This window comes from Chenopodium quinoa, unplaced genomic scaffold, assembly GCF_001683475.1.
Source record: "Chenopodium quinoa cultivar QQ74 unplaced genomic scaffold, ASM168347v1, whole genome shotgun sequence".
In the NCBI taxonomy this organism is placed as follows: Eukaryota; Viridiplantae; Streptophyta; class Magnoliopsida; order Caryophyllales; family Amaranthaceae; genus Chenopodium; species Chenopodium quinoa.
The window spans coordinates 3,864,109-3,886,742 of record NW_018742770.1 but is presented as its reverse complement, the minus strand read 5'-3'; the positions used below and the strand labels follow the sequence as shown (position 1 = coordinate 3,886,742).

Below are 22,634 nucleotides of genomic sequence, written 5' to 3'. Positions count from 1 at the left end.
TATTACTATAATCATCATCTTCATTCTGAATTTCTGCCATTAATAGTGCTGTAACCAAGCTAATCTCTAGCACAAGTTGGATCAAATCCGGACAATTTTTGCACCTATAAATTTAGTAGGTGCGATGCTTAAATGTTTGAATTATAAAAAAAAAAACTTAAAAAGTGTTTGTCATTTGTAGTTTTGAAGGTGGGACTATAAATCCTTGACTCTAAATTATCACCACTACATAAGAAAAAAAATATGATATGAGAGATCTTGTTAAATAGTTCTGATGTACCATTTTAAAAGTACTATAATATTTAATAATATGTAATTGAAAATTTTCCCTTCAAAAAAAAAAATGTAATTGAAATTTTGATTATCAAACTAACATATTGAACACTGTAAGAATACAAGTGTTATAGTCATACTTCCCTGCAGAGTTTTGATCTTACTTCCAATTCTAGTGTTGAAGAAAGAGTAAATATGTCAAGTACTAATAGTCAGAATTCATCAAGTTTTAAAATAGAAGATTTAGATATTGATGTAACCAAAGAAGGTGAAGAATAATTGTCTTTACTTGATCCTACCATGGCTGATGTAAATTAAAGGATATATTCTGACCCAATGAAGTTGAATATAGAGCAACTTCTTAAAAATGGTAATCAAACAAAGAATAGATAGTTTGATAGTTTTTGACTACTCTGTAATACTTGCAGTAGTACTTTCGCCTGTTAGAGGACACGACAACCATCCAAAAGATATGCTTTTAAAATACGCAGTAGATCAGCTAACCACCTGAGCTAACAGTCACCAGGCTCACCACATTTAATTGTACAAATACACAAATGCCATGCCATCCAATCACCAATCATATTACCACCAATTTAGCATTCAACAAAGTATATTCTAATGTGTGGATCATCACAACAGCTATGTCAGCACTGCACCATTTAATCTCGGAACCTATGCTATGCCCTACTAAAAATAGTTCTACTCCATATAAGATGATACACAAAATCCTACTTATGGCACAAATCATCTACATTTCCAGTCTGTCTATCAGAAAGGCCCCTCTGGATCTCCAATGCACTATCAGAATATTATTCCATACAAAATGGCAAAAGTTGTGGAAGATGATTTTCTTCGATAATGATCCACTGTACCAGAGATGCTCTTAGAAATTAATCGACTTCAATTTGGACTATACCGGAGACACTGTTCATAATAATTGATCAACTGTAACCACACCAAAGAGGGAAATGTGAGATACTATAGCCACCTTTAAGTAGTTTAGTGAACATCAATATATCACTATAAAAACTGAGAATATTACCAGAAGGGGGTTGTTTGCCTTCAGATACTTGTTATCGACCATAACTTCCTTTCCATCAGACCTAGAAGACAGAAACAATACAGAAGACTCATTGTATGAAACAAATGTCAATAAGAACATCACATAGAACCATAATCAACAAAACTGTCAGGCCACATCATTTTCAAATACTCTACAACTCTTCTAAAAAGGAATTATTTCCTTGTAACAGCTCATCACCATGCATGTTACTACTGAGATCTCACAACTAAAGATATTTATTTCAACATATAGCGCAGTTTATATATGGAGTACATAAAATGTGAGTGTTCTATGATGAGGCTATGACAACACAGTTGGAATAACTCAGTCGAAGGTCAGATAATTGACACACCATATCTGGCAGTCCAGCTCATTGCTGGACAAAAAATTTAAACAGGACACCACAATTCACTAAGGATGGATTTTTATCAAAGCTGGAACTTAGGATAGAACTCCAATAAATAAGACTGGTGGTTCAGGGCTCCTATATGAAAGCAAATACTAGTAAACAAGATGCATCAAATACCAGCAGTGTTCACAGTCCAAAGCTTTCTAGTTGATGCAAGGAGAAGGATTTTTGCAGCAACTGCTTGTAACAACTAACAAGGCTGCAGCCAAATCTTTGTATATATATATATATATATATATATATATATATATATATATATATATATATAACAGCAATAACACACAGACGCCTAAAACAATCAAGCACAGCCGTAAAAATTGTAATTGCTTAAAAAAACACAAATTAGTGAGCATCACAAAGAATTACAGGAGAAAATATACATGTCTGCAACTGCAAAAGTATTATTAAGATAGACTAAACCACAAACCATAACAAAAGATTCCAGACAAGGGCAGAAACCAAGAAAGACAGTGCAGGACCAATGTAAAAAAAAAATGCATCTGTTGGTTGCTACATTCATAGGGACATTATACTAGTTTCAGTAGCTTATCAAGAATAACATTGAGTTTGAAGGGAACATGTATGATCAAAACAAAGGACCAATTAACAAACCACTAAGCATGAGTATGAAATGCAAAGAAAATCAGGAAAATCGAAGGCATTTTGAAAATACTAAACTTAGCAAATAGCAAGTGGGTGTCCTCATGATAATAGAAATGATGATTTGAGCCAAACCCAAAGCACAGTACTAGGTAAAATATAAAGCTTTAAGAGGTCAGAAGAGAGGGATGTGATCCAGCAACAAAAATGACCTCAGAAAATTTTACTTAATTGATTTTTCTCTCTATACTAATTGGAAGCTGTAACTACTAAATGTGACGAGTTTTTTTAGTATTTTTAGTTACATCTTTTCACAAGTATGCAGTCTAGAAAAAGGTTTGCTGAATCAATAATGTATGGCTCTTTCAAAAGAGTAAATGGAGTTAAATTAACAGAAATAGCTGGCCTCTCTCTTCAGAATTGGTTCATTTCCCCTCATTCCTTCATCAAGTCCGCTTATGAATTATAATACTAAAGCTAGCCTCTCTCTCCAGAATCTTTTAACCTCCCCACATTCCTTCATCACTGCTGGTTGACTAATAATTGCAAGGAGCTGACCCTTTCAATATATAAGAATCAGGGTATTACCACAGTAAATCATAAAGGAGATCTTTACCCAATTTGAAAATTAGAATCCAATTAACTGTTTGCTATTCCCATGATCATGAACCAAGTACATTATATAAACATTCCTTTTTTCAACATCCCTCTAACAAACTAAACTACTCAAAACATATCAATATACATTTGTTTTACCTTTTAAGATGACCTCAGTCATCCCAAATTTCCACTCCCCCCCCCCCTCCCCCCGGAAACATCACAAAGATAATCTACCTTATCTAATTCTCAAGCTATCAAATTCACACCCCAGCGAGAGAAAGGGAAAAGGAAGTTAGGGAAGTTATCTGAATTTACATTTCATGTAGAATGAACTTCAAAGCGTGACATCAAAATAAATATGGCCTAAAAAACAGGGGTACCTCAACTTCCCAGCACATCGAAGTGCCAATATCAAGGTTTACACCAAGAGGATTCACCCAAACCACAACATACATAAAGATTAATCTAAGGAGGCTAAAAAATAGAGGCACATATCTTAGTTTTGAATTATCATCAAACTTAGTCAAACATATGTCAGCCATAAAATGAAAAAAATCAAAACTCAAGTTGATTAAACAGATTGAAATTTTAGTATATATTGAAGCCAAAGTAAAGTTTACCGAAATCAACTTTCCAAAATGATGTTTGTTATAGCATTTTTTCTAACTGGGCTTCAAACATCACCTTTTAACTAGAAGCTCTAACAATATCCTTTTTCATAAATGTAATTCAAAACTCAACCTCATATCAGATGTCTCATACAATTTTGGCTATTTTCCTTCCTGCACCCTCCCACCCCTTTAGCTTTGTCCCCATGTTGATAAAAACCACGCAATTGTACTTCAATGATACTACACAAGCTCTTTACAATGAAAACAGAGATGATGTTTATATGGAGGACATAGGACAAATGATTGTAATTAGGGAATTTACTCAATCAACCAAGAAATTTTAACTTTGGCTAGTATCTGAAAATATGACACTGACATGAAGATCTTCAGACATGATAACATTCAAAGCATAATAATCCTTTGCACAATAATACGTAACTAGGAAGAAGGCTTAGCATACCTCATTGCCACAAAGGTTACAGAAACATCCTGAATGTTGTTCGTCACCGATGCTGTAAAGCTTATTGGCTTGATGAGCCTTGTAATAACAGAGGAACTCCTTGAGCTGTCAAATTTCTTCTTGCGGTAGGCATCAGAATTTGCTAACATAAGCTCTTCAGCTCTATCACAAGAGCTAATATTCCCAATTGCTGCATTTGCAAAGTAATCAATATTGAGTGACGAAGTATCCTGTGGAAACCTTCTTACAGAACCAGATTTCCTTCGCTTTGCACCTCGACGTAAATTGCTTTCGCCTACTTCCACACTGTTTGCATTGGATTGACTATTTGTTAAACCATCTCCTTCAACAGTCATAGGCTGAGGAAAATGTACATCCATATTCTTTCCGCTTGAACTTTGACCATATAATTGGTCAGTGTTTTGTTTTTCATTGCTAGCAACATGTGGAGATACAGTTTCAGAGCCCTTGTAATCAACACTCTTGGCTGCTCTAGGTCTCCTCATTGCCTCATCATTCTCTACAACAATGTCAACCATGCCAGGTTGAGAATGGGCCTGAACTGAGTTGTCTAAAGCAGCAGAGCGTTGATGTTCATTGCTAAGTGATATCCTAACGGGTGTTAACTTACTCTTGGAAGCACCATAAGTATATTGCATTTTCTTCTTTGGTTGGGTAAATTTGCGTCTTCTCTTTCGAGAACTCTTCTTTGAGCCAGAACGCAAGCTACAGTCAGCAGAAAAAATGTTTTTATGTATTAGTACTCACTACATAAGCAAAAAAATCCAACACCTAGAAATGGCTCAGAACATGAACTTATAATGTAGATAAGAGCAAGCAAAAACCTCTCTTCATAAGCTTCCACAACATCAGGACAAGTTTGAAGATGAGCAATAGGCTCCCAAGTGTTCGCACTCTCTGGCCAACCCCGCCTAAATCAAGCACAGATTTTAACAAATAGAAATTTCAGCTAATTTTCATTGAACCAAATCAACTACAATTATATTGAATGTTCCCCCAGTTTCAGATAATTTCACATTTAAATCAACTAGGTTAAAAATTAAAATGATAATTCTCTCAATTTCAATCACTACAACCCAAAATCATAATTCCTACACCTACAACAGTCTATCACAAGAAATTAAAATCATATCTCCACATAACAATAAACAATGTCTCTCAATCATAATCCATAAGCCAATCCTTAATAAAAAAAACGCGGACCAAACAGAATGACCTCGGATTAAATCCCGTCTATATCAGTGTCCTCTGTAACACCCAATATACAACAAATTATAAATAACAGACGAAAAAGAAAAGGAGAAAATACGCACCATTTGATCAAATATTGACACTCCCCCTAATCAAAAACAAGAACAAAATTAGACAAACAAAAATCAAAAAGCCCTAAAAATCAAAATCAAAATCAAAATTGGGAATTCAAAATTATCACCTTACAAATCCTCTTTCGACGAATAAATTCAACCTCAAAAAACCCTTCAGCAAGCTTTCTCCTTTCTGCACTCGTTTTCCCTTCAATCGAACCATCAACACCATCTCCATTTTCACCTCTTTCTCTCTCCTCTGCTCCTCCTTCACCTTCTTCCTCATACCCTTCATCTTCATCATCATCTTCTTCGTCATCCTCCTCTTCGTAATCGTCTTCTTCATCTTCTCTCTCCTCACCCCCATCAACATCTATGACATTTTCTCTCTCTACCTCATCCTCTGCTTTAATACGCTGCGTATTGGGGGTGGATGAGGAGGGTAAGTCCTTAAACTCGTCGTTTTGAGAAGGGTGAGACTCAGTGAGTGAGTGAGAGTGAGTCAGTGAGTTTGACTCGGATTGAGGAGTCCCACTTCCTGCACTGCTATTTGGCTTCTTCATTGGTTTCTCTCTCTTCACTTTCTCTCTCTACTGTAGGATGAGTTGTTCTTCTTCTTCTTTCTCAGTTTTCCCTCCTTTGGGGTTTGATTGCTCTCCTATCTATTTGGGCACAATATTCTGACATGTAATGAGGGCAAAGTACAATGTATAGAGGTATATTTGTACTCAATTTTATGAAACGCCGTGTATAATTGTAGACGCCGTTACAGAATTATTGGTATTTGTGTAATAATGGCGATATCACATTTTATTGAATTGATATCTTTTGCAATAATGGAGATTTTAATTTTCAACTTTGACTTAAAGTCAATAAGTGGACCGTTGAAGGATAGGATATGATTTACGCGCTTTGAAATATTAATTGTGAGATAGGATTTACGCGTTTTTGACATATGTCCTCTTTAGTAACTCTTTCCTCGAAATTGTGAAATTCAATGCTTGTGACTTTGTGAGTGAGGATGGTCTTTTCATGAGTTTTGCCCAATCCTAAGTCCTAACTATGAAGTATGAACATTGGCGTATGTTACAAATTCATGAAAGTGTCTTTGCTCTCCTAGGCTCGTTAGGGTTAATTGAGTGCATTAAGAGAATGTTAGTAATGAAAGGGTGTGCTTCCCTTCTCACCTTCATCTTGACAAAAAGGTTAATAATTCGAAGATAATTCAAGAAAGTGTTCTAACATTTTAAAACCCTATCACTAATTCAACATTTTTTTTATCAATTTCATGTTAATTAGAAGGTAGTTATGAATCTTTATTAGGCATCCAATATCTAGGTTAAATCAATAGCTGAATATTCAATTTTTAAATTTTGAGTTATCTTACACAACTCAATTTTGTAATATCAATGGAAAAGAGCTGCATTGAGATATTGCATTGGCTCAATGCCTCAATTTGAGTATTTCACAAGTAAATGTACAAATTTGATACACCTCAATGAATGATGGTTTCAGATAAAGTCCTTGTTACATGTATCATTCCTTTGTTTAGCCCTAAATTCAGTATCAAATCTGCTACACTTCCACAATTGGGGCAGAAAATGACCTTTGTACCATATATGAACATTGTAGTTCCCCAATTTGCCACATACATCATTACCACTAGCCCCCTTTTTTCCTCCCTAATATAGAAAATGAGAAAAAGGAAATAAGGGCTCTCTAACTCAATTAAGCGTGAATGAGAAAATAAAAACAAGATGTAACATACAGTGGCAGAGATTTTGAATTTAAACTTCAGCTTCTTGGATCTTATAAGAACATGTATTGTTGCAAATTTTTTGTTCTCTTCTTATTCTGAAGCTTCCTAAATGCAGACGACTCAATTTGTCTAATCCTTTCCCTACTGACACTCATCAGCTCACCAATCTCTTGTAGTGTCTTCATTCTTCCATCTTCCAATCCAAATCTCCACCTTACCACCTGCTTTTCTCTTGGAGTCAATGTGTCCAAGACCTTCTCGAGATCTTGCCTCATGAACTGCTTAGTCAACAAATCCTCAGAAGTTTCTGCTTCAGGGTCTGCAATTACTTCCTGGAGAGCAATCCACAAGGAGTCAGGACTTGAAGCCATGAATGAAATAAAAGAGTTGAATTGCATGGGATAGAAGAAAGATGGAGAAATGATGCATACCGAAGGTTTAAGATTCATATTGAAACCAATTTTCTGGTCTAAAGACCTAGGAGCCTTAGGAGTCATTAGCACTGCATTTAGCCTCTTCATTGAAAGCCCTGCAGCCTCTGCAACTGCCTCATTTTCAGGTTGTTTTCCATTTTCACTATACAGCTGTTTCCGAGCTTCTTTTACTCTATAAGTTGCCTCAACCATGTGAAACTGCATTTACAATCAAAACATGAAAACACACTTACTTACAGCCTTGTAAAACAATATATGCGAGACAAAAATGATAATTCAGAGTCATGTTAACTTAAGCCCCCTTCATCCCTTGTACAATGAAACACTAGCCACCCCCCCCCCCAAGAAAGGTCTGATTATAACAAACGGAAAAAAAAAAAAAAAAAAAAAAAAAAAAAAAAAAAACAACCCATGGGTCTTAGATTCATTTCGATGTGTAATGTTTTTTATCTACTATGATCTTTGTTTATACCAAGCATATAATTATATAATGGTCAAAGACATGTCTAGGAGACTGCAACCAGATTTTTCGATCAATAAGGGAAAGGGATGTAAAGAGCACTTACTGGAAGGCGGATAGTCCTTGACTGATCAGAAAGAGATTTTCGAACTGCCTGTTTTATCCACCAGTGAGCATACGTTGAGAACTTAAACCCTTTGGAGGCATCAAACTTTTCTGCACCTCTAACAAGGCCTCTACATCCTTCCTGCAAGTCAATAAATTTACTTTCATAGGTCACATGCAATAACAAGTTGAGAATAACAAGAAATAATCTTGCAAATTTTAGGTCGATGTAGGTGGACAAGAGGGCAGAAAGGCCATAAACCTGAACAAGATCTTGAAGATTCATTCCAGATCCTTGATAATTTTTGGCAATTGATATCACAAGCCTTACGTTGCTTTTAATCATTTTATCTTTACAAAATCTACCATGGTTTAGACGCTTCCTCAAAGTCCTCTGATCAACACCTGCTGCAGCAGCCCACTGCATAAATGATGGCTCCTCCGCAAATTTTTCTATCAGTTCTTTATGCAGCCTTTCTAGTTTGAGCAAATCCTGAAATAGTTGATAACTGCTGATGTCAGTTTATATAGCCAAATACAAGAGCCGAGCAATGTCATGTGCTCTTAAAACTCATCGATGTTGACTTTGGATACAAACTCTCAACTCAAATTTGTACATTAACTTAGGTCATTAACAGAGGACCAAAGAAATTTGAATTGTATACATCCTTGAGTTTTGTAGGAATATGATATTTCTACACAGATACATTTTGTTCACACAAACTGGATTTTTATTATCTGCTATTTAACAATTAAAGTCCTTCACAACAAGGACTTTATATAGGGCCAGCTGACAGCCGTCAACATCAATTGACAAGAGGCCCAAACCACAGAGGATCCCAAATATGTAACACTACCTCATTTCCTAAATGATAATTAGAGTTATATAGTAGCAACAGAAACCAAAAAAAGTAGAAAAGAGTGCACATTGTCGAAAGTGGGGAATGTACAAAATGAGAGATGTGTTGTGAGGTTTCTGTAAGAAAAAGAGAGTTGTAAATCTTGTAAGTGGAGTTCAAGTAAAAAAGGTTTGCCAAAATAGGAAAAAAGCACAAGTTAGCAAAAGTGCAACAGCCAGAAAGGAATGGAGGTACTGAAAGACATAATCCATAATCTCACATGCGAAAATTTGAACATTTGAGGAGGGTTCATTTAATGATTTGGATCTCTTAAGAACTGCATATTATGGGTGATTTTCTACTTCGGTTTTTGTTTTTTACTATTATTTCTATGTTATCTGCCTTTACAAAAAAAAAAGGACCAATATTCAAGGATGTTATCAAAGGGCCCTCAGATTTCGTTCAAACATGAAAGCATGGAAGACATATGCTTCCTACACAAGACAGCATATTCTTAAGATAAGCATAACCACATCTTAAGCATTTTCCTGTATGTTCTGTGATATAATAATGTTTTAAGGATCACCTGCTATATGAGATCAATGAAAGAATACCTAAAAAAATTGAACAAAACTGATAATTTTCTTAACCTGCTCTGACTATAATCTTCCATTTCCTCATATGAACTCTCAAGAGAAGAAAGTTTACTAGCTCATACGCATGACATTTGGTCATATAGACCACATTTATATAACAAAAAGATTAGACATACCTGAATTCCTGCTGACAACTCCAGCTCTTCAGAAGATGTAAGAAGCTTAGAGGAGCCAGTGCCTCTTATGTAACGCAATGGATCAGAATAGTCCACTTCCTGCACGGATGTGCGCTTTCTGCGGCCATTCCCCACCTTGACAGAAACAACATTAGATGCAGCCTTCTCTGCAGCCTTATCTCTCCTGGCCTTTCTCTCTCCTTGGCGTGTTGACCTAACAGCAATGCTCTCAACAAGTTCTGCTTCTAGGAGTTGAAGCTCCTCACTTGTTGGCTCAATGTCAGCAGGTTCAGAAACAGGGTGCTCCATGAGGTCACTTTCTCTAAGAGTAGTGCCAGCACCCTCAAAGTTTCTGACATTACATAATTGTTCACTTTCTAAAAGTTGAGCACCATTAAAATGAAGTGATTGACCTTCAGGCTTAGACTCTGGTTTCTTTGGTTGACTGTTAACAGCCATTTGTGCGGCATCCTTTGCAAATTTGGCTGCTGCCCTTGCCAAGGTAACTGCTTCAGCAGCAGCGGCGGCAATAACAGCTTCTTCATTTTCAATCAGTACCTTAGCTGCCAATGCAGTATCATACTTTGCCTGACGATGAATACAGAAAATGGTTTACTAGTTAAAGATGCATATGTATAGGTTTCATTTCTTTACGAGGGGAAAAATAAAAAAAATAAAAAAAATAAAAAAAAAACCTCCAGAAAATGAGCGGCTTTTTGATAGAGCACGTTGCTTCACCTTCATTACAAAAGCAATAAAAACAGCAGTAATAACATTCCATTTACTGTGATTCCTAAAGCCACATGTGGGGGGAAGAAATTTTTTTACAATACATTAAGTTATCGTTACCCATATCTTGAATTGTTGCACACTACACCTGGGCTGTTATTCTAATCCAAAGTCTCCATGCCGGATACTCAGGCACTCGGATGTGATCATAAGATGTATGACACTTGTCCCTCAGAAGGAGTCAGAGTGTCATATTGCCCCAAAATCAAAAGGTTTTCAGTCTACTTGTGGATCTAAAAACTCATCAGTTGAATGAAATGATACAGTTTGCACATTAGTGAGCATGCCTAAACCTCATCAATATGCATACAACCCTCAACATTCATCATACCTTCTAATTCCCTTTTATTTATTACAAAAAAAACATACAACAACAATCCAAATAACACAATATAGCAAGTAAATGCAACCAAAGATAAGAATGGAAACATAATGACCTGATGTAAACCAGTATAGCCAAAAATTGCATATTCTTAAAACTGAATTTCAGTTAGGTATAACTAGAAAAAAACTAGAACATGATCAACACTATGTTTGCGAAACAATTACCAAAGGAAGGAAAGGGGACGCGAGGATCTTACTCACATTTTCTAAATATGATCCTACATTCCTTAAATTACCTGCCCTACAGACTACACCAATGTATATCGAAACAATCGAAAAAATAGATCCTCACATCCCTGGAATCTCCCTTCCCTCGCCTTCCCTCGAAATCCCATCATTCAAACACACAATAATGCAAAGATTAATGAGTTCTGACCTCAGCTGGAGAGCCCAAAGTGCTCGAAAAATTGGCATGTGCATATGCAGAAAGTGAATTGGAATTAGATTCAACATAAGACAAGCGCAGCTTCTCAACATCAAATACAGCAGTTTCTGCTGCTGCTGTTGGTGCTGGTGGAGTAGACACCGCACATTGTGTGCGAAAACAGACCGAATCTCTATTTCTCACTGCCAATATCACATAATAACAATCAAAATCACAACTTCTTAACTCTATACCCTCATCACATTGACCTCAGAACAATAAAAAAGACAGAAAATCGAGCAAAATTGAAATTAAGATAATTCTAGTACTAAAATTCAATACATGCTTCAAATGGGTAATAAACAAATTAATCAAATTACACATTAATCAGCATAAAAGTATACAAGAATTAGTAAACTCTAATCAAAAAGTTTAAAACTTTAGGCAATAAAATTGAAAAGGGTAATCAAAATTAAACCTTTTTAAGTTAAAATCATGATATTTAAAAAGGATGAAAAACATACAGAGGGAAGATGCAGAAGAAGCAGAAGGAGGATGAAGAATGGAGGTAATAGAGAAAGTGTCAGGTTGACATTTGAATTGCGGCAATAAACATGTCATCTTCTTCTTCTTCTTCGTTGTTCTTCAAAATCTATTAATGGCGGTGGGTTTTCATAGATATAGTTGCAGAGAAGTTTGAGTGGGAAGAAGAAAGGAGCAATGGATAAGGAAATCGGAGAGAGAGTGCAACCAACGAGTAACCACAAATGACAAAGAAAACCCCACTTTTTTTTTCTTTTTTTTTTTGGTATTGGTTTAGGAAAATAAACTCCCGCCATTGGCCCACAAAGGTGTAGAAATTTAGGTAATTTTTGATTTGGAATTGGATTAAACAAAGAGTTCTTAGGTGAGATTTACAAATGATGCAAGAGGTTGGCCAACAACAAGAGTTGAACAAGATTTTCTTAAATCACTTTTGGAGATCGAATTGATGTATATTTTGAAATATCAAATTCAAGCTCTATTCGAACGCATCATCTGAAGTTGACCCAAGTGGATATTATTTTAGCATAAATTATTCATAGGATTTGAGTACCAATTGATTGTTGGTGTAGTGGTGATTGGGACTACACTTGGTAAGGAGGACCCGTGTTCGATCCCCCGCAACAACAATTGGGAGGGGACTAGAACCTAATGATAAGTCAATATTTTATATACTTTATTGTATCATTTTAATGCTATTTTAGAGTATAATTTATAAAATTATAATGCTTTGTTGTCTTATTATGAGATTTTAAATTGTAATACTCGATTTAGTGAATTATACTCATAATAAGCTCGTTTTAAGAATTAATCAATGAATTTGATTCCCTTGTATTTTAATATGTTTTCCAATTGATAATTATAATGAGCATAATCTATTTTTATTATTTTAGGGAAAGGAGCTCAAGTCAATGTTCATTAGTTAAGTGAAATGGAGCAAAATAAAATAATTAAACAAAGAAAGCCCACTTGACTTCCTAACGTGATACACTTCACCAAAGAAAGAATGAAAGTGGGTTGAAAACCCATTACCTCAAACTTCCAAAAGAAAGTAGCGGCGGCAGCAAGAGGCAAACCCACGAAAAACCCTCAAAAAACTCACTGATATAGAAGAGCAGCCACGAAGCAGAAGGGGGTATCACTCACACACGAAGAGACGAAGAGCAGCCGGAGATTAAGGACGGAGCAGCAGCACCTCGCGAGAGCCGTGACTGAATTTTATGCAATTGACTGGTTTTTGCTTGATTTTATATGTTTAGTATTGACTCTTCATTAATTAGTTGTGTTCTCTTGATTTCCATGTCTAGCTAATTTCGTTTGTTCTAGGTTAGGGATGTAGTCCTTTATTATCTATCAATGAATTGAATTACTTTGTTTGGGTTTGATTTATATAATTGCAATTTGATAATCTTGTTTTAATTCGTACTCTTAATCTGGCCAATTGATTGTATGTTTAAGGTATTGGATTATTGGCGGAAGTGAAATTTCAATACTAGTTCGTGAGATTATCAAACGTCAAGTGTATAATTTTAGGAATAGTTATACACTTGGGGTGGTCTTTTTGAATTCCTATTCTTAATGAGTTTATTTCAATTGTTGTTATTACGAAAGTAGACATGATTTAAATATGTGTTTTCTACCTTGGAAGAGGAGATTACATACTATTGGTAATTCGATCATTGTTATATTATATATGTTCAACCTTGCCGTTAGTTTAATTTCATTATAGAGAGTAATTGGCGAAACCTGAAACCTAGAACTACTTCTTATTATTGTCTATCGTTTTATTAGTTTGCAAGCCTTAATCGTTTATAGTTTAGTACTACTTTTCTCATATTTTCGTCGTCTAAATAATATTCTAGTTTCTTAATTTGGTACTTGAGTAGACCTCCTTGTGGATACGATACCTTGCTCACCCTATATTTACTGTAATTGACCCGTACACTTGCGGTAGATTTAGACCCGACCACCTAACCATCCAGAACTGATCCCCGAATTCGGATTAGCCAAAAGGGTGAAACGGTGTAGAACACCAAAACAAAAAAATCATAGGGTCATAGATACAAATGAAAATAGGGAATGAGATTTTAATTCAATACAAGTTAACAATAATTTAATGAAATTACATGTGTGTCAAAAAAAAAATATATGAACTTACATAATTTAAATATAATTAAAAAAAATAAAAAAACCTCAAATTAATCAAAACTAGTTGTATGACATTCTTAGATTTAGGGGATATTTTCAAAATGTAATTTGATCAATTCTTTCTTTCTATTTACAATAATAGACTAATAGCTTAACAAGATAAAATGACAATAAAAAGTGATTATTGTTTGTACATAAGAAGTAGAGAGCCCTAAATTCACTTTTGTCCAAATTAGCATCTATAACTTCACTTTTAACGTAGATTAACTATACCACATTTATAAAGAATAAATGTTCTACAAGAATCATACAAAAGAATTAGAGCATATTATTTACCCATCCATACTCCAAATCACTTACCATAACATTTACATCTTAACATGGCTTAATCCTCAAGCACTGCAACATTCTTGAATTGATCCATAAAAATGAAACATAAATATTACATAGGGCTCCAGAAACATAATAGCTAGAATTATACTTCGTATCATATAACCTTCGTGTCTGACAAAGCAACAGCGGAATAAATAGTAACAATGTAATTGAATTGACTGAGCAATTATGCCACTGATCTGCTATTAATTCCAGCGGTGTTGATCAACAAGCACCATACAGCCAGCCAAAGTCCAAAGCATGCACAGCAGCTTCCACTTAGCATATGACAAAGATGAACACACATGGCACAGACTCTTCATATTATCAGCTACACAACTCAACCTCCAAGCCCTGGTTGTAGGAAGCTTAACCTGGATGGTTCTGTCAACGATAGGAGCCTTTTTCAAGCTTTGTCACTCAGTGTGGGTAGGCTTCTTTGTTAAAGGCAGACTCTTGACTGCCATCCAAGGTACAGTATGAACCTGTAGGATGTTGGAAGTTGGAACCCAGGAATTAAGCCAAATTTCCTTTAGAGAGACTCTAAAATTGTCATATTGATGCTTTCAAAGGACAGATGATTTCAGCCCACAACTATTATGCAGTTCGATGCCAGGAGCTGATCACTAGGGAAAGGTCCAAAAATGCCTATGCTGTGAGGCCAACAAAACTGCTTGTTGCCATGTTGGCTTGCAGCTAGCTGATCCTTGTCTGAAAATTTAATTTTGCAAGCTTACTTACCTAAGGCCATTAAGGGTATTTGTCTATCCAGAGAGTTATGTAGTTGATATTAAGGTATTAAAAGTCATGCCTTACTGTAGTGGAATAACTTTTGCTTGGGTTGGCCTTCCTATGACCCAAAAGACAAAGAGCAGCCATCATAGGGTATGATTAAGGAAAAAAAAAATAGTTTTTGGGAGGAATATGGGACACAATCTCTTGATTTTCCCTTACTAACATAATGGAACTGCCAGAACTCTTCTGCTTTTATTCAAAGGGAGGGAATTGGATTGGATGCAGAGGCAACAAAGGAACCTTTCGGCCACAGTTTTCTCTTATAGACCTAAATATGCTGTTTGATGTCAAGTTTCGTCCAGCTCCAGACAATAAAAATATGCTGTTTGATGTCAAAATTTGCAACAATAAAAATGTCCACTATGTTTTTTTTGTCATGCATATATGAGCTTTTACTCATTCAGAAAAAACAAGGCTGGATATTACCTTTGGTATATATCGAAGGTGAGATTAATATTGTCCTCCCACGTCAGCCATATTTAGCTCCTCAATTCATCACTCCTCGTATGATGTCCTGAGTTAAAAAAAAAATGGATTTCATAATTTCCATTTTCCAAGAATGATAAATAGATTCAAATGCCTTAAATTTAAAATAAAAACATAACACTCTGAGACAGGGCTCAAAGGAAGGGTAATGCAATGGGAAAACAATATTGAGAAGATAGAGCAAGCACCTCGATCTGGCAAATGCAAATGCTATCTGTGCAAAAGCATGATCTTACATTTGAACCAAAGATTCATATAAGTGTTGCCCGGTTCTTGATCATAACTCATCGTTGACATATGCAAGTTCTGTTTGTTTTCACCAGTTAACCACTACAGATCCTTCTTTTGGGAAAAGTCAAGGCTGTAACCAGGATTCTTCTTCAGTTTATTTTCCTCCATTAATTTATGTGTACCCCAAGAATCATTCCACAACCCGGATGCAGCATATATATTAGCCAAAGCAACATAAGTAGAAGAATTTTTGGTATCCAAATTGGAAAGGTGTTTTGCAGCTAACTTGCCAAAAGAAATATCTCCATGGACATTAGAAGCACCAAGTATAGCTCCCCAATGCAATTCATTTGGCTGAATATTCATCTTTTGCATTATAAAAAAAGCTTCCTCTAATTGACCACCTCGTGCAAGCACATCTATCATGCATGAACAGTGTTTTTCAGTTGGAGCAATGTTATGATTGACGACCATATTATTAAAGCATTCCCAACCTTCCCTAATTAACCCTGCATGACTACAAGCAACTAGAAGAGACAAGAATGTAACATCATTCGGCTTGAGACCCTCATATTCCATCTTCCTATACAATGACATTGCCTCGTGTCCATAGCCATGCTTGGCATATCCGTCAATCAAAGATGACCATGAAATGACATTCTTTTCTTCCATTTGATCAAAAGCACGAATGGCTTCCTTAAGCTCACCACATTTGGCATACATATCGATAAGGGCATTGCCCATAACCACGTCTTGAGTAGGAACATATTTAAGTGCAAGAGCATGAATTTGTCTACCAAAGTTCAACAAAGAAGAATTAGAACACACACTAAACATGGTACAGAGGAGAAAACCATCTAGCATCATGCCACTGTGGTATACTTCACCGAAGAGATTCAAAGCATCAATATGATGATCACTGTCATGTGCAAAGCCAGCAATCATAGCAGTGTAAGACACTAGATCCTTTACCATCATACTCCTAAATACAGAGTAGGCATACTTTGTGCTTCCACAATTTGCATACGCCTCTATTAGCAGTCTACTCAGCAGTTCATGTAATCCGAAGCCATGTTGTACAATAAGCCCATGTATTTGGAAAACTCTGGAAAGATTATTACCTTGAGCACATGCATTCAATAAGCTCCCAAAAGTAAAGCAATCAGGTATTTTACCTAGTAATTTCAAGGGCAGCAAACATATCAGATTTAATAGTTGCTAATCAAAAACTAATTGATACTCTAAACAAGATTAAACACCTCACCTTCTTTCATCATAGACCAGAACATTCGAAATGCATCATTTACATAGCCTTGAACTGCAAATCCACCAATCATTGCATTCCAACAGACCAAATCCCTCTCAGACATCATCTGAAAGACAATACTCGCATCCTCAATTCGCCCACACTTCGAATGCAGGTCAACCAATGCACTCTGTACAAACAAATTCCCAGCAAACCTACTCTTCTTCAAACACCCTTGAATTTGCTTCCCACTTCTCAAACACATCAACTTGGTACATGCCCTCAATGCACTACCAAACGTAAACTGATTGCCTTTCACACCTGAATAATGCATACTCTCAAAAACCATAAGGGCATCCTTAAAGAACCCATTTTGGGAGTACCCAGATACCAAAGCAGTCCAAGATACAATATTTCTTTCAGGCATTTTATCAAACACCTTACGTGCATCCCTCATGTCACCAATTTTGGCATAGAATATGATCATTTTGTTATTCAAAGCCACATTTGAGTCAATCCCATTAAGGAAAAGATACTTATGTATCAAACGGCCTTCTATTCCTGCTTTTGCATCAATACACAGTTGAAGCAAATTCAAGTAAAATGAAGGTTCTGAAGGAGCTGGGTTCTTCCTGAAGATGGGTCTGAGAGCTTCATATAATTTACCCATGATTTGCAATTCTAATTCTAGTGTTTTTCCATTAAAGTTTCAAGTATGGAACTTGAATGTTTAGACAAAATTACGCATAAAATATACGAAACATTATGCATTGTACGTGAAAATATGCAACAATTTGGAAGGATTGGACTGTTGGAGTATACAGGGGAGGTAAGAGGGTTTTTTTTTAGAATGAAGTCAATTGTAACTTGAAGTAAATTTTTGACAATTATAGAGGGCAATGTTATAAAATAGCGAGAAAGAAAGAATAGTAGAATACAAGTGGAAGATGTAGATGTTAATCTTAGTTCATTTTTTCATTAGGCAATGCCTATATATATATACACTTGAGAAAATAGTAACTCTCCAAAAGCACTGAAGAGTCATAATAATGAAGAGTTACAAAGTGGAAACAATAAAGCTAAAAGGAGTTACAAGAGGTTACTTAGGAAAGTAATAATGCCTAGGAGGTTACAATGGTTTACATAATGGACATACATTATTATATTTCAAAACACTCCCCCTTGGATGTCCATTATTGAAGATTGTGCCTCGTTAAAACCTTACTAGGAAAAACCCTGTGGGATAAAAACCTAGTGAAGGAAAAAGAGTACATCATTCTTCATAATACGCTTGAGATGCTATCTCGTTAAAAACCTTACTAGGAAAACCCAGTGGGACAAAACCATAGTTAAGGGAAAAAGAGTGTAGCGCGTATTTTCTCCCCTTTTTTTCCCCCTGGATTTTACATCACTTCATATCTTCAATGCAATAAGTCAAATATCGACACAACTTCTTCTGTGTAGCAGCAAAATCTTCACGGACAGTTGATATTCCAAAATTTAACTTGAATTTCAAATCTTCACTTGAATTGTTCAATTGTCTTCATTGCATCTAACTTATGAGAATAATACACTTAGAATAATGTAATGATGTAAGAGCTAATGTTTTTCTTGAAATGTCGAATACATATATCTTGATAATAACTTCATTTTAGATAAAACACATTTTCTCATATAAACATAGGTTACGGTTCTTATCTTATATATATATATATATGTGTGTGTGTGTGTGTTTGATTTGTACCTTCTTCTGGAGGTCATTAGTAGTTAAAAGCTCATCAATATTTTATATTTATTAATGTTTGATGATACGCTATCCTCTTAAATCATATCTATATCATTCATATCATCGTCAAATTGGAATCGATAATGTAAAGCATCGATCTCGTTGCATCGTCGTTGGTTCTTCGAGACCAATATGTATTTATACAAATAAGTATGTCATTGCACTTATGTACAATTGTACACATTTTATATTGAATATTAAATTGGTCTTGCAAATTCAGAAATAATAAGACTTTTCACGCCAACTTAGCTATGCTCAAACTTCAGGCTGAGATGTTATCTACTTAGTCAAAAATAATCTTTAAGAGTTTTATTCTTTACAAAATCTCATCAATATTCCAAAGTAAAATTTGAAAGATAAATATATGTATAATTTCTTCAAGAACTCTTCTTAATAGCATATGCATGGTTCATAACATGCTATAAGAACATCATTATCCCAATGGATTTTGAATCTTCTTTTTATAAACTTTTATAAAGCTTACAAATTATTCATACTATAACTGGCGTGTATATTCATTTATATCAAAATTCATAATTAGAAAACAATAATAAATAATGTGTTAATGCAATATGAAATGTAAAGCTATATAAATAAAGCAAAATTATATAATGATATGTATGAATATATGACAAATGATGTATATATCCTTCCTTTTTTTTTTGACGGAACACGAGCAAAATTTATTAAGCAGAAGAAGGGCTTAAATCAGCCATTACAAACTCATGTAACTCACTTGGATACTCTTCCATCCATACCCTAAAGCCTTCATAGTTGCAACTAAGTTTAGCTAGGCTATGTGCTACACGATTACCACTTCTTTTCACAAAAGCAAAGGAAACACTATGGCAGGAACTAGCAAGCAGTAGAATGTCTCTAATGATGGAACCAAATGCATTCGGATCAGCTCTGCCTTTCTTAAGACAGTGGTGGAGTTTGAGGTTATCAGTCTCTAAACACAATGACAAAAAGCCAGATTCAATGGCAATTTTCATGGCATGTCTCATTGCCATAGCCTCGGCAATCTCCACATCGAATCTGCCGGCAAGGTGAACACACGTAGCCACCACCACATCTCCATTCGCATCCCTCATCACTCCTCCCAACCCAACCATATTTGTGTTAAAAATAGCAGCATCTGAGTTTAATTTGATTATGCCAAACAAGGGAGTTTTTCCAGCAGCACTCCAAGACTTCAGGAGGGATAGATCGACTTTGTTCTTCAGCATTAGCATCCTCAAACTCACCCACCAGACTCAGGACCCTGTGTATGACGTCCAACATCTTCTTCTTCTTACCCTCAAAAGCCCAAGCATTTCTTCGAAGCCAGATTCCCAAGCCAAACACCAGAATATATTCCACCAAGAAGAAACTTTAATAGTAGCTCGCACCTCACCACACCACGCTGCAAAGTTTTCACCAGAAAATTTCTCCACATCCAACCTCAAAGGGGAGTAAAGCCAAAACAATTTTGCCTCTCTACAGAACACGAGCAAATGCAGAACAGATTCTTGCGTTTCACCACACATTGGGCACATTGGATTCACAATCATTCCCCTACCAGCCAATGTAGCACGAGCAGCAATTGCCCCTCTCACAGCACGCCAACAAAAAAATTTAATTTTTGGGGGAATATTAGCATTCCAGATGTTATTCCAATCAAACCCAATAATTGAGGTAGATGTAGTAGCAGAATTACGAGCATTCTCCATACTCAACATATTATAGGCACTTTTGACAGAGAAATTTCCGTCTTTTGACCAACTCCAAGACCAAGTATCAGGTCTGTCGAAGAGGGAAATAGGGATATTGCATATTTCCTGCACTTCCAGCGGTTCAAAAAAGAAATTAAGAGTTTGCACATTCCACTGTCTATCACCCCACAGATCACGCACACGAGCAGGACAGTCTTCATCAGAGCCCCGTTCAAATAGAACACGAAAATCAGGAAGGCCAGGCACCCATGGGTCCCGCCAAATATCGACAGAAAGGCCATCACCCACAACCATTCTAGCACCCTTTGAGAGAACATCACGCGCCCCAAGAATCGATCTCCAAGTATAGCTCGAATTAGAGGAGACTTTGGCAGTCATAAATGAAGAATTGTGAAAATACTTACCTTTGAGAACTCTTGCCATTAAGGATCCCTCATTGGTAAGTATACGCCAAGCTTGTTTCGCAAGGAGGGCACGGTTAAAATTTCTCATATTCCGAAAGCCAAGCCCCCCTTGATTCTTAGGGATATACAACTTATCCCATGCCACCCAATTCATCTTTCTCTCTTCTTTTTTCTGACCCCAAAAAAAATTGCGACACAATCTTTCAACTTCACCAAGGATACTCATCGGAATAGAGAAGCATTGCATCGTGTAGGTGGGGATAGCTTGTGCCATTGACTTGATCAAAACTTCACGGCCCGCTTGAGATAAGTACTTTTCTTTCCACCCCTTTAATTTTTTCCAGATACGATCCTAAATATTTTGGAACACTTGTTTTTTAGAGCTACCAATATAGGTTGGAAGCCCCAAATACTTGTCATGACCCTTGACAGCATTAAAAGATAACTTCATCTTAAGAGTATTTTTCCGTTCTTGTTCAATGTTTCGGCTAAAGGATACCTCTGACTTGTCCATATTCAGTTTCTGCCCTAAAGCGACCTCATAGGTAGAAAGGATCTCAAGCACATTCTCAACTTCATCTTCATTAGCTCTAACAAACAACAGACTATCATCGGAAAAAAATAGATGTGAAATTGGATTCACATGTCTACCAATTTTAACCCCATGGATGAGTTGCCTTTGTTCAGCATCTCTAATTAAAGCAGATAAACCTTCCGCACACATAATAAATAGGAAGGCGAAAGAGGATCACCTTGCCTTAGCCCCCAACTAGGCATAAAAGATCTCGAAGGTTGTCCATTCACTAGGACATCAAAAGAAGCCGTACTGACACATTTCATAACAATGCCCACAAAATTCTCCGGCAATCCCAACTTCAACATCATTCTTTCCAGAAAAGACCACTCCACACGGTCATAGGCTTTACTCATATCTAAATTTAAACCCAGATAGCCTTTCTTCCCTTTTTTCTTCTTTCTAAGGTAATGGACGCACTCATAAGCAACTAACACATTATCAGTAATTAATCTCCCCGGAACAAAACCACTCTGGGATTCATGAATGACCGAAGGCAAGACTAATTTTAAACGATTATCAAGGACCTTAGTGACAATTTTATACAACACATTACACAAGCTAATAGGTCTATAATCAACAGGAGACTCACGTAATTTTTTTTTTTCAGAATAAGCACAATGTGAGTCTGATTAATAGTACCTATATCCCCATTATTATTTAAAATGTCAAGCACTTTCCCCACCACGTCATTACCAACTATGTCCCAAAATTTCTGAAAAAATATTGCGGACATACCACCGGGCCCTGGAGCTTTGGTTGGATGCATTTGAAAGAGGGATACTCTCACTTCGTCGACACTATAAGGAAAGGATAGTGTAGCATGTTGTCTATTTGAAACCTTTTTCTCCACTTTGTCGATAACGGGCTCCATCTCTACATGACTATTGGAGGCAAAAAGGTCCTTAATGTTTTCCACAAAAACATCAGTAATTTGCTCTTCATCAGTAAAGCAGTTCCCAGCCGCATCATGTACTTTCTTGATATGATTTCGTTCTGCCCTTTGTTTAGCTTTTGTGTGGAAGAAAGTGGTATTTTGGTCACCGTTTTTTAGCCAATCTTGGCGGCTCCTTTGCTTCCAATA

General features: G+C 36.1%; 3 protein-coding genes across 4 annotated transcripts; all 3 read right to left on the bottom strand.

The window, feature by feature from the left end:
- Positions 1-836: 836 nt before the first annotated feature.
- On the bottom strand, positions 837-6,050 carry LOC110724801 (chromo domain protein LHP1-like). Of its 2 annotated transcripts, XM_021904266.1 has the most exons (7): positions 5,473-6,050; positions 5,354-5,379; positions 4,865-4,951; positions 4,651-4,745; positions 4,020-4,539; positions 1,319-1,379; positions 837-1,221 (listed from the first exon to the last, which is right to left on the bottom strand). In XM_021904266.1, the coding sequence occupies exons 1-7, from the start codon at positions 5,905-5,907 to the stop codon at positions 1,177-1,179; spliced, it is 1,269 nt and encodes a 422-aa protein (XP_021759958.1). In that variant the 5' UTR covers positions 5,908-6,050; the 3' UTR covers positions 837-1,176. The 2 variants fall into 2 exon arrangements, with proteins under 2 accessions (XP_021759958.1, XP_021759957.1); XM_021904265.1 differs by having other exon boundaries at positions 4,020-4,745; positions 5,473-6,049.
- Positions 6,051-6,750: 700 nt separating this feature from the next.
- LOC110724799 (RNA polymerase sigma factor sigB-like) lies at positions 6,751-12,227 on the bottom strand. The gene is made up of 7 exons (XM_021904263.1): positions 11,775-12,227; positions 11,263-11,453; positions 9,714-10,301; positions 8,365-8,595; positions 8,104-8,244; positions 7,535-7,735; positions 6,751-7,435 (listed from the first exon to the last, which is right to left on the bottom strand). Exons 1-7 carry the CDS (start codon positions 11,869-11,871, stop codon positions 7,154-7,156), a joined length of 1,731 nt encoding a protein of 576 aa, XP_021759955.1. The 5' UTR covers positions 11,872-12,227; the 3' UTR covers positions 6,751-7,153.
- Positions 12,228-13,031: 804 nt separating this feature from the next.
- Positions 13,032-18,190, bottom strand: LOC110724800 (pentatricopeptide repeat-containing protein At3g20730-like). The gene is made up of 4 exons (XM_021904264.1): positions 17,090-18,190; positions 15,783-17,000; positions 15,535-15,622; positions 13,032-14,798 (listed from the first exon to the last, which is right to left on the bottom strand). The coding sequence occupies exons 1-2, from the start codon at positions 17,739-17,741 to the stop codon at positions 15,925-15,927; spliced, it is 1,728 nt and encodes a 575-aa protein (XP_021759956.1). The 5' UTR covers positions 17,742-18,190; the 3' UTR covers positions 13,032-14,798; positions 15,535-15,622; positions 15,783-15,924.
- Between the last annotated feature and the right edge of the window lie 4,444 nt (positions 18,191-22,634).